This window comes from Amborella trichopoda, chromosome 2 (assembly GCF_054954075.1).
Source record: "Amborella trichopoda isolate Santa Cruz 75 chromosome 2, AtrichopodaSantaCruz75HAP2 v2.0, whole genome shotgun sequence".
NCBI classification, from domain to species: Eukaryota; Viridiplantae; Streptophyta; class Magnoliopsida; order Amborellales; family Amborellaceae; genus Amborella; species Amborella trichopoda.
The window spans coordinates 16,251,047-16,267,438 of NC_142337.1; the positions used below are offsets into that span (position 1 = coordinate 16,251,047).

Here is a 16,392-nt window from a genome sequence, read left to right on the forward strand (position 1 = left end):
GGTATCTACACTCTGAACTATAATGGCCATATTTTTTGCACATATAACATTGAATAGTTGATTTTCCATACTTTGAATGATTGTATGGCCTCAAAAAATTAGCTCTTCCTCGTCCTCTTTGAGCTTGTGGGTGGTTTTGATCTCTCATGCCTCCATAGTTAAAGTTGCCTCTACCACGTCCTCTCCTTCCATTGTCACGACCTCTTTGGCCTCTTCCTCCACGAGATTCTTCATTCTCTTCGTTCATTGTAAGTTTTATTTGTATTACATGCTCCGAAGATTTGAGTCCTTTTTTGTAATCTTTGTTCATGGGCATGCAAGAAACCCAAGAGTTCATCAATAGTCATAGCCTCTAAATCTTTTGATTCTTCAATGGCTACAACAATTTGCTCATACTTACGATCTAGTGATCGTAGTATTTTCTCCATTACTCTTACATCATCTATATTTTCTCCATTTCTTCTCAATTGGTTTACCCTTGAGAAGTATTCCGAAATATTTTCGGATTCATGCATTTTCAATGCCTCAAACTCAGCCCTAAGAGTTTGAAGGTGCACTTTTTTCATCTTTTCCACTCCTTTCAAAGAATTTTGAAGAATCTCCCATATCTTCTTTGAATTTCCAATGGAATAAATTTTCTGAAAAGTGCTCTCATCAAGTCCTTGGTAAATAAGAAAGAGAACTTTCTTGTCCAACCTTCTCAACTCCTTTAGCACGCTTCTTTGATTTTGATCCAAAGCGGTTTCTTCTTGCGGGGTTGCCGATTCGACATACCCCTTTTCAACAATATCCCAAGCATCTTGAGACCCCAACAATGCATTCATTTGAATACTCCAATTCTCATAGTTGTCTTTGGTGAGAAGGAGAATTTGTGGCTGGATCAAGGGGGCCATTCTTAAGCACTTTGCTCTAATACCACATGTTAGAAACTAGGGAAGAAGAAGGTTTACTTGAATTTGTAGTTATGCACACAAAAGAACTCAATTCAACTTAATTTCTTCATTCTTCTTGTATAAAAAATATAGTACATGTATATATAGACCACTTAGGAGCTTTCTAGGCTCTTTCTACATAATTCTATTGAAGTTTTCCCCCTCATTACTTACAATCTATATGCATGGACGAAATTACATGATTATTCAAGAAAATTCTTGACTTCACTCATTCCCAATTCAAATTTGCATGCATAGCATGCTTTGGACTCCTCTCTCTCAATCTTGGGACTCTTCTCTCTCAATCTTGGAATTAATCTCTCTCTCAATCTTGGAATTGTAGTTTTGGAACTCTACACAATTCTTTTACATCATTCCGAAATTACCCTTAACATAACTTTCTCAAAATGTCCCTTACATTTAAATTTAATACCCAAAATGCCCTTGAAATAATCAAGCTTATTTTTAACAAGCCCTGAGTCCAGCGACTAGCACTCCTGATGAAACGACAGTGGTGTCCACCTATGATGACTATGAGCCTGAGCGAGTCTACTTATGAGCGACTAGCACTCCGTTGGATTGATCCGTCCAATGCTTAGTGGAATCATGCACTCTGTTGAGGTTCTATAGTAGGCCACACTTGATTATTACACAATGATCCATTAAAGTTACACAATGATCCATTAAAGTTGGCAATGTTCATGTGACTCAGAGGCATTAGATTCTTAACATATCGGGCACTCTGCATACTGCAACACAAGCAATGACATTGTTCTGTAGGCTACCACCTAGGTCTCTAGATGCCAATCTTTCTCATACGCCTTCACTCCTTATCTATAGAACATTGGCCCATATGTGGTGCCGATCGTTACCTCACTCGACATGGCCTGGGATGACAAAAGCAAAGCTCCGACCCTCTTGCATCCTACACAGATAACCTCTGCAAGATTCCCTTCCCTTGTGATGGACACCATACATGCCTCGTGAGGTTACGTTTAAAGGGTCTTGCTTTGAGGGCACTGCCTTACGATCATCTCTCTTCCTGTTCACCCGTGAGATTCCCAGCCGAAGGCCATCGCTATACCCTCTCCACTTGTGGTACTGGTCCCTAGACAATACCCTAGAGCTCGGCATGCCAAAGGTTAAGTCAATTCCTATTGTGCATAGGATTTTTTCTCCTCTCAATTAATATTTAGGAAAAGGGCTGGGTCATGATAGAAGCATCCCCACACCTAGTCTCCACATTATGGTTTTCATTTCTACCATTAACACCACCTCATTGACCCCTTCAAAAATCTACTTAAAAAAAGGGGTAAGGGCCTATCTTCTCCATTGAATAATCCAAAAAACAAAAAAAATTAAAAAAAATGGCTGCCTAGGATTTCGGACTTCTGACTCTTGTGTAATAATCGTAGAAGCCAAGTTGTAGCCCATCCCACTATATTAACATGCTAGAAAGAAAACCCACCTATGCCCGAGATATGCAAATTAGAACTTGTAAGAAACTGTATTACCGAATAGTATGAGTTACAATGAGAATTGAAAAATTGCATAAACTGACGTGTACATTTTGAACTGAATAAATAAGAATTTGTATTAGCAAGTTGTTAGATTTGGAATTTATGAAAAATTGTACGATCATTAAAAATTTTGTGTGCAATTGAGAGGAAACCAATTTACCAGTAAAGAATATGACAATTCTAACAACTTGGAAAGCCGAGATACTTACTTTCATTCCACAGCTTTCTGAAACTCCTCTGTCAAACATGCTCTACATGTGTAGATTTGTTCTGGAGGGAGTACATTTGTAGTTATTTCATATAGATCCTTGCATGTCGTAAGGGGAGCACTAAGTTAAGAGAACGAGAATGTATATTAAGAGATCATTTAGTTTTGCCACAAGAAGGTCACAAATGTTACTAGCCATTTGATATGAGATCTGGACACTAAGAATAAGTTACAAAGTTCAATAAAAATCTAATTGAGCAATGTGCACAATCAATGATACAATCTTAGCCATTGATTTTACATTTGATGGCTACGACAAACATGTGATCCCTCTGTGTCAAAAGTTAATGGCCTCATCTTATACTTTCTTTTAAGTTAAATATTTAGTGGGCCTTCGATTGAGTTGTCCTTCTTTGAGTAGTCGGGTTTCTTATCCTTTGAATATCGTCTTTTTGGGTATGTATCTTCTATCACTATTCTATGCCCTTTTTCTTTAAGTTTGCTTAATGGATTACCTTACTTGAAAACAAAACATCTTAAAAATGCATTGCTAATCCAAGGGAGATCAACTCTTGTTTTTATTTGCTCATTTTAAGAACAAATTGATCCATGCTACATCTACTTATGCTACAAGCGTTCGGATAGACAATACAAACATGAAAACTGAAATCTTGAAAATGGAGAGCTTAGGCAGACAATGTGTTGAAGTTCTCGTTCACTTTCTTTTTTCACTTTTGCGTAAACAAGGTGTGGAAGTTCAATGTCCCCCATCACCTCCTGCACCACTACCAGATCCAGCTCCGCCGCCTGAGCTGCCACCCACGCCCACACCGACTCCGACCCCTATCCCTATTCCACCCACCCCAGCACCCTTTCCTAACTCACCGCCTAAACTTCCTCCATGAGCTCCACCTAAACCTCCACCACCAACAACTCCACCACCTGCACCATGACCTCCACCATGTCCTGATACTCCACCAACTCCAATGCCACCACCACCACCGCCACCAAGTCCTCCACCTTCACCAACACCACCACCTAGTCCTCCCCCTCCACCAAAACCACCACCTTTTACTCCACCAGCCCCACCATCACTGCCGCCACTGAATCCTCCACCTCCACCTCCACCAACTGCACCACTTGCACTGCTGCCTACACCACCACTAGCACCAAAGCCTCCACCATGTCCGGCTCCTCCGCCAACACCACCGCCACCACCGCCACCACCTCCCCCAAACCCCCCACCTCCACCAACTTTGCCAGCACCACTGCCAACACCACCTCCCTCACCAAAACCGCTACCATGCCCCCCTCCAGCACCAACACCAGCACCACCACCGCCACCTCCCCCAAACCCTCCACCTCCACCAACTCCGCCAACACCACTACCAGCACCACCTCCCGCACCAAAACCGCTACCCTGCCCCCGTCCAGCTCCACCACCACCGCTGCCGCCACCACAAAATCCTCCTGCACCACTAACTCCTCCAAGACCTCCACCAGCACCAAAACCACCACCACTTCCACCGCCAGCACCACCACCACCTCCACCTCCAAAACCTCCACCCCCTCCATTGCCGCCACTAGCACTGCCTCCAGCGCCAAAGCCTCCTCCTTTTCCTCCTCCACCACCACCACCTAAACCACCACCGCCGCCAAGACCACCACCGCCGCCGTCACCTAGGCCACTGTCTCCAAACCCACAGCACCGATCACAAAAGCGACACCCCGGCCTCGATCGAACTCGATCGCCTACCACCAATGAATCGAGAGTCACCCAGCCCATCATCCTCTCCATCCTCAGGCCTTTGTCCTCTAACATTGTGAGCTAGGAACAAAGCTACAATGAACAATACAGCTAGTTGCTTCATAATACTATCCATGGTGTATTGGCAAGGTGGGGTATTCTCGCCGTCACCACCTCGGTGCTCTTTCATGCATGGTGGGTGGAGTGAAGAGTGTGCAGTTACTGCGTTTCTGGACCGTGTATAGACGGTTGCGTCATCCAAATGCAATTATCGTCGAGAGTCAAAGAGAAGACCTAATTTCCATCTATCCCCTCCCTTATTGCATTACCCAGTTCTATAGTAATTCACTAGAGTTGCTTTTTGTTTTTCTAAATATTATGCAGCCGCTAGAGCATTTTCTCTATTCAGTATCTCTAATAAAACCCCAATTTAAGATTATTTTTTAGGACATCAAATCTTAAACCCCAATTTAAGATTATTCCGTGACTTGAAATGGTGGTTCAGATGGTGGCGAGAGATAAACCATATTCTTAGTCAAGAGTAATTCCAACACTTTTTTTAATGGGTCTTTGAGAGGGGTGAAATTATCCACTCACCTTTGGTGATTATTTTGAGCGTTGGCTCTAAGCTGACCCTTTCGGTTTTGATTCTGATTATTGTGTTGCGCAGCTGAACCTTGGGCCGACCCGTTAATGACAATCTTATTAACCTGACCGAAAGCATTCCCCTTGTTTTTGTTCTTAGTTTGGGGAGCTATTATCGGCTTGTTGTCGGGCTTGGTGCTGAGGGGTGCCCCTCTGGCCCTTTCATGCCGTGCCACCCACTCGATCATGGAGTCAAAAGACTGGGGGATAAGATCTTGGCTAAAGAAGGTCTTGTACTCGAGAGCGGCATTCTCTAAGACTATGAAGATGTTGGCTGAGTTTGTAAGTGGACATTCTATGACCCGCATTGCCACCTCGCGGAATCGACCGATGAAATCCTCGAAGGGTTCTCCTGGGTTTTATTTTGTTGCACTAAGTTCGCTCATGGAGAGAGGTTTTGGTGTCGACCCGTGGTAGTGAGACACGAATAGGTTGAACATTTCATCTTGAGAGATGTGTGGTTGAGCGGACATTGTTCTTCGATGCTAGTTCAAGGCCTCACCGGTCAATGTTTGTGAAAAGATAGCCTTCAGTTGATTAGGCTTGTCTCACAAAGCTCGAACGGATGATGTGAGTATCTGGATCGCTCTTCCCATTGAACTTGTTTCTAAATTCTAGGACAAAAAATCCCAAGGGAAGGTCTTCCATGCCTCAAAGGGTCTCATGAACATAGGCCTTTAAGGGTAGAATTTCATGCATGCTCATTCTTACAAGCATATCCTGCATTACTTTTAAGGTGCCTTCTTGATGAGTATTTGGCATGGCAGTAGGCCCACTAGTTGGTGAGTTCCTAAGCATAGACTGATAAGTTGAAACTTCAGGTATATGTTGGCCTACATGGGCCTGAGATTGATGAGCAATAGTCACCCGGGTGGTTTGATACATTGGTTCCTGAGGGGCATACTGACCCATAAGTGTCGCCATCGGTTGTGAAAATTACACGGTTTGTTGGACCGGATAAACTAGAGGGACCGATTGAAGAATCGGCTGACTCGATTGTGCTAAGGGTTGACCCATACCACTAACTTGGTTTGGGATCGGCCCATAAGCTGGGGCATGAACAGTGTAACTTAGGTCAACTAGACTTTTGAGGGTAGCTTGGACGCCTATCTCGCTTAAGGGCCGATTTGAGTCGACACATCTGCTTCATACAGTATTCAAGATATCATGAGTTGTACTATGGTGGCTCAAAGGTTGGGTTAGATCCCCTAGAACTAGGTGGGTCATGGTTTTGAGATCGCTGCATCTTAGAGTTTTTTTGGTTCGAGTTATGGGAATTGGCTTTAGATGTCGCATGAATTTCATCCCTCACTAGACTTCTACTTTGGTTGCCTAAAATCCCCTGTAGAATGACGCCTGGTCGGACTCCATGACTATTCAAGGTTTTTTAGGCGGAGCCGGCTTTTCAAGCCACACAAATCTCAGGATTAGGAGTGGAAGCTTGGGACTCTGCCTCAAATTGAAGATTTGGGCATTGGATAATGGATTGTCCTGAGGTCTGTCGATAACTCCAAGGGAATGCAGCATACTGGCCCCTAGGTTTGGGCAGGTTAGGCTTAGAGTCGGCCGTGGAGCAGTCATCATGGTCACCTTGAGTGACTGACATGGTGACTGCTTTTGGCTGGGTTCTAAAATCTAGACATAAGTAAGATCTAAACTCAACGACTTAGGGCAAACCTAGCCTGACACTAGCGGCAAAAACCTTAGCTATGACTAGACTGGAACCTAGACTCAATCGATTTTGGCTAAGATCCTGAACTAGGGTAAGCCTAGCCTAGCTCTAGAGAAAACTCTTAAGCTTAGACCTATGCTAGAATCTAGACTAAGATCTAGACTAGATGGTGCACGAGTCTCAGCTCGGACCAAGAGTAAGCCTAAGTTTGGAGGGGTAAGCACCCTAATGTATTCTTTTTTTTCTTCTTTTTTTTATCTTTTTAATTTTGATGAAACACAGTTAAACTAAGCATGGTGAAAGCAGGAAAAATATGATTTTCGTCAAAATTAACATACTAAAATAAAATCAAAAGGGCGGAAACATAACAAATCCATCTGAAGCAAAATATTTTTTTATATTTGAAAAATTTTATTTTAGGTCAAAAATAGGTCAACATGGAGCTAAAAGTCCATAGAATGGTCATGTGGGGTCCCAAAATTTTTCTGGGCAAGGTGGGAGCACCGCTGGTGTCACCCAAAAAAATTATTTTTTTTATATTTTATCTTGTTAATCTTGATGAAATAAGACTACATTAAACTTGTAAGAAGAAGGAAATAAAAATATTTATGATGAATTAAATTAAAGTAAAGTAAACTAAAAAAGCCGATATTGAACTGAAAAATATTTATTTATAATTTAAAAAAATTTATTTTGATCTGAATGTTTTTGTGCAGACACAAAAGAGTCCCTAGAATAGATCCACAAAGTTCCAAAGGTTTCTGAGACCTTTGAATTTGGGTAACACTGGGAGTGTCGCCCAGAAAAAGCAGGGTTTCGAAGCACTGAGACCCTGAATTCTAGTCACATCCGACTTTTGGGACCTTTTGAGACAAAAAACAATGAAAAACAGTGAATAAAAATTGTATTTTAGAGCTTGGATCAAGCTCGAAATAGCCCCACGGTGGGTACCAAACTGTTTACGATGAAAATCTGACAGATCTTCCAATGAAGATATCTTGAATTTTTACACCTTAAACTAATTAAAAAGATGTAAATAAAGTGGTAGAGAAAGTGGGACAGATCGAATTCAGATCTGAGATTAGATTTGCTCGGAAACGAGCAGATCTACTCTCAAATCTGTGGTAGAGCCAGCATGATACAAAGCATTAAAATACGATTTTTAAGACAACCCTATTAAAAATAAATAAAAGAAGCAAAATAGTAAAAAGAAGAAGAAAGAGGAAGAAATAATACCAAACCAGACCAGATGACCCGGCATTCCCGAGCCTTCGAGGGCTCGCCCGTATCAGAACTGATCATCTTTGCCTCTCTGATTTGGATGTTGACCAGCAGATATCTGGTATAAAGGGTTAGATCTAGGGTTGTTGTGCCCTAATTCTAGTTTTGATCTAGGATTTTTGTGCCCTAGGTCTAGGTTTTCTTAGTCTTGGGGGTTAGGACTTCAAGAGGCGAGGGTTTCTATATTCTCTAGGGTTTTCAATCTAGAGATTTTTTTAAAGTTGTCGGTCTTTCTCTGGTCTGGAGGAGTATTTCCTAAGTTTTCTAAGGTTTTTGTGATCTCTAGAGGTTGAATATGAATTCTGATATTTTCTCTAATTTTTTGGGATTTTTGGGGATTTTTTCTAAATTTTTAGAAATTTTCTAAGGGTTTTTCCTATTTTTGATATTTTTGGCTTCCTAATTACGAAAAATTCTAAGTTTTTTTTGTATCTTTTTCTCTCTTATTTTGGGTTTAAGGAGAGGGGTATTTGTAAGATTCAATTGGTAATTTTTCCTAAATTTTTTGAAGTTTCTTCGAAATGTTTTGGATTTATCTTAAAGTTTTAGTCTTATCTAATTAAAGAAAACGCATTTACTGCATCATCAGATGTGTTGACTGCATCAGTAGCCTGCGTCTAGGCCTGTCGAGCCCGTTACAGCCCCGCCCGTGGCGCAACAGTTGGGTCTCACAGGGACTAAATTGTCATTTATTATATTTTTTTATCTGTATGCCTGATTCAGACGATTCTTGGACAGTTGGAAAGCTCTTGGGCTCTACTTCAAATTAAGATAGGATTTGGGTAGGTTTGAGGTAATTAAATTGGATCTACTAGGATAATGTAGTCCTAAAGGTTCAGAAAACCATAGAATTTCTCAGATTTAAAATGGGGTGTCTACATCTATGCACCCGAGCTTGAAGGCTATAGTAAACACTAGCGTCTTGTGAAAATTTGGAGAGAGAAAGAGAGAAAAACAAGTAAAGAGAGATGACAGCTATGTTATGCTCTTTGAAATTTCGTAGAGAATGGTGTGAGACGATGTATTAGAAAAGTGATGCAAGAGTGTAATTTGTATGGCAAAAAAGACCCATTTCATAAAGCTCCTAAAGGCTGCCCATTTACTGTAGTAGTGGTTACATGTACCACCAACAGTTACAAGTTACATGCACGCCATTAACTCAATGGCTGCTTTTACAAGCCTACACCTCTTCAATGAATAAAAATTGTTGGATGTTCTATATGAGCCACGCTCATAGAAAGATATCGACCCTCGAGCCCGATCCATTCACATTCTCGGGCGAAGGGTGCCTCATGCACCAATGCAAGCACCTTTGCACCAATGCCCTTGGGCGAGGGGTGCTTCATATGCCAATACGAGAGTGCGTCATCAAGCGACCTTGATCCTACACCCTCATCCACATACTTGCACGTGCACATGTGGACGTCGCACGCTTTACCTATTCTGCACATGCACCATCATTCTCTCCATTGTTCTATGAGTGTAAGGCATGAGAATACTTACACTTAAATACCACTCAAGAGGAGTCCAACAAGCTGCCTTGAGTTATTGCATTTACGAACAAAGGAAGATTCGAGGATGGGATAGATTCGCATTGACATCAGTTCAAGTTGGTGCTAGAAAATATTCAGCAGAGGATAAAGAAGGTCGAGACAATACATGCTCGAATTACGAAGAGGAATTGTGAGACTAGGCATCGGAAGGCCTAGCATCACTGCAAGGGGCAAGATTAATAGCTTAATGAAGCTTTTAATCCCTAATTCCTCATTCCTCTTAAGTTATTGCCAGCAGAATTGTTTTGCTTTTCAAATGTAAGAAAGATATTTTAATAATAAAGGATCTCAAATTGAAATAACAAGCTCTTGGGTTTTTGAATATGATTGCATAATGTGTTTTAAGTCCTCTAAATGGATTGAACAATATTGGCCTAACCCTTGAGAGCTCCTTTGAGAAGGTAGAAAGTGACCTGGAAAAGACTCCATGATTATTCAACATGGCTAATTGAGACACCCTCATTTTAACCATGTTATGTGTTTTAAGTCCTCTAAATGGATTGAACAATATTGGCCTAACCCTTGAGAGCTCCTATGAGAAGGTAGAAAGTGACCTGGAAAAGACTCCATGATTATTCAACATGGCTAATTGAGACACCCTCATTTTAACCATGTTCTCTCTCTCTCTCTTTCTAAGTTTGCCACCCTTAATGTCATCCTTGATAATTCTTCCAAAAAAATGATGTCACGCCTAGGTATGAATTTTTTTAAAAATTTTGGGGGACACTCCAGAAAATAATATATGAACATATTCAAAACTAAAACTTTGTCTTTCGGCACATCTAGCTATTGATCTAACACTGCCCCAGTTTCTCATTCCTTAGAAAACCATTTTGTATAGCTTTTTTCTTTATATTTTTAATTTTTTCAGGAGGACATTCACTAGGGTCAAGTGGACGTGTGTGCGAAAAAGTTCCAAATAAAAAAAAAGCATCTAACCAAAAAACAATTGGACCTGGTTTCTATGTGGCCAAGCCCATATACGTAGAAATACGGGCCTATTAATAAATCTATTTTTGAGATGGATTTTAATACTTAATTTGAAAGATATGTAATATCTAACATGGAGATCATGAATATGAATAAATAAATAAAATTTAAAAACTAGAATTAATAATTTTAGTAAGAAAATATTTATACTGTTAGTTTCCATTGATTTTAAATGGAACACCTACTTTCATCCATCTTTAAGATGGATGCTTTACACTTTCTAGACCGCATATGTGGAAATGCGGTCCATCCCGCATGAAACAATTTTCCGTTTGTTTTAGCTATGGAAATTAAATATTATCAAATTGACAAAGTTGGTTGTAAACTAATTGGAAACTACAAAGCAACCTGACGCTTGGGAGACTAGACTATTTTTGGACTTTTCCGCTGAAATTCCAAGCCGATTGTAATGAGTTCCAAGCATTGTTAGAAAAACCGGGCGATCTAACCGGGCAGATCTAACCGGTAACTGCCCGGTTAGATCGTAACTGGCCCCTTGCCGATTCTGGTCTTGGGTGGTTTTGGTGATCAGCCAGTACTTTAAAAATAAAAATTCATATGGGAAATGTGGGCTTCTTCTAGATAGAGAGGCATGGGCACGAGAGACAAGGCCTCCCCTTCAGAAAGGAGAGCTTCTTATGGAGAGAAACACCACAATGTGCCTCCTGCAGAGTAAGAGGCTGGTATTTTTTAGGGAAGCGGTTCCCATGAATATTTTGGATGGTTTCCCCTTTGAGAGAAATTCTCAATTGCTCTCAAGGGTCTCTTCTTGGATAGTGGTTTAGCCGTGGAATAGATATTGGTCTCTTTCTGGACAGTGATTTAGCTGTGGAATAGATACGTGAGACTGGTGGGTCGTGCAGATCGAGAGAGCTGGTCTAAAAGGGTTTGTTCGACTATTTATGTACGATTGGTGGGTTGTGCTGATCGAGAGAGCAGGTCTTAAAGGGTTTGCTTGTCTAGGTTTTGTCGAGTGTTAAAGAGATAACTCTATGTCCCAAAATCCATGACGTAACTTTTAATGGTGTAGTGGATTTTAGTTTCTCGTCCCCGTGGATATAGTCCTCTTGAGGTGAACTATGTAAATCTTTATATTCTTATGACGTATGTGTTTCATGCTTTATTTCTCGTATTATGACTCATGCTCTCTCCTATTTTTTTTTTTCTAGCTGGATCATAACAGAATCTGTGTGAGATCCAACTTTTAGGATTTCTATTTCTGCATCTAAGAGGGATTCTTAAATTTTAACAACTGGTATCAGATCTCATGGTTTAGTACAAGGCTAGTGTTTGTGCATTTGGTTGAAGAAAATCACATGACAAAGTGTGTGAGTGTTTTATTTGAGGTGGAAAAAATTATGGCAAACACTATATTTCAGCAAGAATGATATAATAATTTTATGGTAAAAGATGAAGAATTCATAAAGCTATCCATTGGATATTGACACGGTGAGCAGGTAATTTTGATATCAAGTAGAGATTGTTGGATATGGTGATAACCAAAAATTACTCACATAAAGAAATCTCATATTATGTTGGATTGTGATTTATATTGATAAGTTTCCTAATAAGAAAATATAAATCCAAAAAGATTAGGACTCTTGAGTATATCTCTTGGTTTTGAGAATATGTAACATCTAAAGGAAGTTTCCTATTTGATTTGGATTCCTAACCTTATATATATATATATATATATATATATATATATATATATATATATATATATATATATATATATATATATATATATATATATATATATATATATATATATATATATATATATATATGTCATTTCATGCAACGGTTGTATAGTAATATAATGCAACAATCTTCAAAAACCATGTTAGAGCAATTTGTTTGAACCAAATTTTGAAATATACACTCTTTTTATTCTAATGAACAATCACAAAAAAGGAAAATTTAAAAACGAAACATAGAAAGTATTTTTTTATCCCAATTAACATAGGCCATCCATTTTGATAAGGTGCTTAGATTTAAGCCTTAGAAGGATTTTTTCGTTTCCATTTTTTTTATATGGCTTTATTATTCTTAGATGAAGACTTTGAGTATGTAAAGGCTAAGATATTGAAATTCACCAAATGAATGGTCTAGATTCGTTGTTGGAGGGAACTTATTTACCATATCTAGGGTCCAAATTGAACGTTTTTTTTTTTTTAGAATTGATTTTGGAGATAAAGAGAGTGTGTATAAATTTCCGGGTCATACAAATACCACAAACATGGTTTTCTAAAAGTGTGGTTGCATCATACTATGATACTACCGTTGCATGAAATCACTGCCCTATATATATATATATATATATATATATATATATATATATATATATATATATGGAAAAGTCTTCCCAACGCTTATAGGCAAAAAATGAACAGTGATTTCGCCTACCCTCATCACCATCCAAAGTTCATTACACGGTCACGATTATCCAGTAGTGTTTCATTTTTCATTTATTTTTACAAATCGGAATGATCTAAAATTTAGAGCATGTGTCCATCTTTCTTAGGCGCACCAAATAAAAATAAAAAATAAATATTCACGAAAACATAATTGATTAAAATACCCCCAAAAACTTTTGGAGGTATTTTTATCATTGTTTTATATAAAATATTTTTTTGATATTTTTAATAGATTTGTCTATTTTTTATAAACACACGTTCTAAATTTCAGGTCGATCCGATTTGTAAAAAAAATTAAAAATAAAACATTTATCAGAGAATCGTGATCATGCGATGAACTTTGGACAGTGATGAGAATAGACAAAATCACTGTTCATTTTCGCATATAGGCATTTTGTAGTGCATATATATATATATATATATATATATATATATATATATATATATATATATATATATATATATATATATATATATATATATGAGATAATCTAAACTTCACAACCATTGAAATCACAAAGGTTCAAGATAGAGAGAGTTGTGAAGGGTGGATTTATTAATTTTATAGTCTATTTTTTTAAAAACAGTTATTTTTGTGGGGTAATTTTGTAAATATAACTAGAAAACAAATGGTACTATTGTCATCTCCATAACGAGTAAAATTGAAATTTTAACTAAAGGACAATGACACTCTACAAATAAAATTTCAAAACACTAACTTCCAAAATGGCATTGTATTTTTGTGAAAATTTCAAATTTTCTCTTGCTTAATGATAAAGTTACCTATTTAAATAATTTTTAATAAAAAAGTAATCATTATTTTGATAAATACACCCATCACAGCCCCTTCTAACTTGAACCTTTGTATATTGAGGGATTGTTAACTCTAGACAAACCCATATATATATATATATATATATATATATATATATATATATATATATATATATATAGGGAAATGATCCTATCAACCCATGGGCTGACAGCTACAGCAGTATCAGCCAATGGCCCAAATTGAATTTGGGCCCAATCCAATGGTCACAACCTCATTTTGTATTTAAATTTTTATTTTTTTATACGAATACAATTCACTTGAAATTTTGAGCACCTTCAAAATAATGATAATCTAATAAAAATATAAAAAACATCATTTGTAAAATATAAATTAACCAACCCAAAAACGTTTCAGGGGTATTTTGATCATTTTATATTTGTGATTTATTTTTTATATATTTTTATTAGGTGTGCCTTGATGAGAAGAATAAACACCTAGAATTTCAAATAATTTGACTTTGTAAAAAAAAAATTAAAATTAAAATATGAAATAAGGTCGTAATCGTCAAATAGGCCCAAATTCAATCAAGGCTATTACTTGACACTGCAGTTGTCAGGCCGTGGACTGATAGAATCCATTACCTAACACTGCAGTTGTCAGGCCGTGGGCCAATAGAATCCATTCCTCTATATATATATATATATATATATATATATATATATATATATATATATATATATATATATATATATATATATATATATATATATATATATATATATATATATATATATATATGGAAAATGCTCCTGTAAGCCCGTAGGCTTACAGATAAAAATACGTACAATGACCCAGATTGAATCTGGGTCGATCTAACGGTCACGACCTCATTTCGTGTTTGAATTTTAATTTTTTTTTTCTATAAATCTCAATAACTTGAAATTTTAGGTGTGTGTTCTTCAAACATAAGGGAATCTAATAAAAATATCAAAAATAATAATTTATATGAAATAAATTTATTAAAATACCCCTGAAATGTTTCAAAGGTATTTTGATCAATGTTTTTTTCACGAATTATTTTTTTGATATTTTTATTAGGTGCGCCTTGATTAGAATAACACATGCCTAAAATTTTAAGTTATTTGGATATACAAAAAAAAATTAAAATTTAAATACAAAATGAGGTCGTGATTGTTTCGTGACCATCAAATCGGCCCAAATTCAATCTGGGCCGTTTTGGCGTATTTTTACCTGTAAGCCCACCGGCTTACAGTAGATTCTTGATATATATATATATATATATATATATATATATATTTGTATAGAGTCTAGGCTCTAAACAGTCAATTAGAGCCTACCTTCGAACAATATCGAGAAATGTAGTTTCAATACTAAAAATCATTGTTATCGCCTTAAAATATATTTTCTATTTTTATTTATAAAGTTTAAAGCTTCAAAAATAGTGTAGATCGACAGATCTATGAAAATTTGAAAATCTTGAAAATTGGCAGTCCAAAAATGTGTTACAAAATACACTATTTCCAAAACTTGAAATCCATTTTTTCTCGTGTCTATGCATCTTGATGTCGAGATGATAAATTTGAGGAAATTTGGGCATCAAAACAACCTCTTCTAGTAAATGTTTTGTGGTAGGCTCCAATTTGATTGTTTAGAGCTTCGGCTCTATGTAAACTTTTCTATATATATATATATATATATATATATATATATATATATATATATATATATATGAAGTTACAACAAAACGCCTATAGGCGGAAATGAACAGTGATTTCACCTACCCTCATCACCATCCAAAGTTCATCGCATGGTCATGATTGTCAAGTAGTGTTTTATTTTTCATTTTTTTTCTACAAATCGGAATCACTTTAAATTTGGACGATGAACTTTGGAAAAGTCTTACAACAACTGTTCAGAATGCACATTCCTATATTAATTTTAATGTTTTTATATAAATCTGATGAATATGAATTTTGGGTGTATATACCTAACACTATTGCGCACCATATAAAACTATAAAAAAGTTATTTTCCATAATTTAAAATGACCAAACTATCCCCGTAATTTTTAAAGGTATTTCGGTCATTTTATATTTTGGAAAATATTGTTTTTATATTTTTTATTTGTGCGTCCAATTTTTTAGTACATATATCTAAAATTTCATTATGATCCGATTTATAGGAAAATAATTAAAAATAAAATAGTGATATGCATTATGAACCGCATGATGAATATCTAACAGCTCACAGTCTACCTATATTACTATTCATTATAGCTGGCCAGTTATTGTTAGCTTTTTTCATATATATATATATATATATATATATATATATATATATATATTGGGATTAGCCCACTAGCTCATATGAATATATGAGCCCTACGACCCAGATTGAATCTCGACCGATGTGACAATCACAACCTCATTTTGTAATAGAATTTTAATTTTTTTTCTACAAATCAAAATAACTTGAAATTTTAGGTATCCACTATTTTCATCAAGGCGTACCTAATAAAAATATTTAAAAAATAATTAGTAAAAAGTAAATTGACCAAAATATATATATGGGATGAAAGATGAAAAAATAAGTTTGTCTTATTTGGGTCACCATATGGGAATCTCATATT

The 16,392-nt window shown here is 36.9% G+C and overlaps 1 protein-coding gene across 1 annotated transcript; it reads right to left on the reverse strand.

The window, feature by feature from the left end:
- Positions 1-230: 230 nt before the first annotated feature.
- LOC105421553 (uncharacterized) lies at positions 231-893 on the reverse strand. The gene has a single exon (XM_011629347.1). The coding sequence runs from the start codon at positions 891-893 to the stop codon at positions 231-233; it is 663 nt and encodes a 220-aa protein (XP_011627649.1).
- Between the last annotated feature and the right edge of the window lie 15,499 nt (positions 894-16,392).

Excerpts from the sequence above, each read along its gene's own strand:
- LOC105421553 (XM_011629347.1), bottom strand. The coding sequence starts at position 893 with ATGGCCCCCTTGATCCAGCCACAAATTCTCCTTCTCACCAAAGACAAC.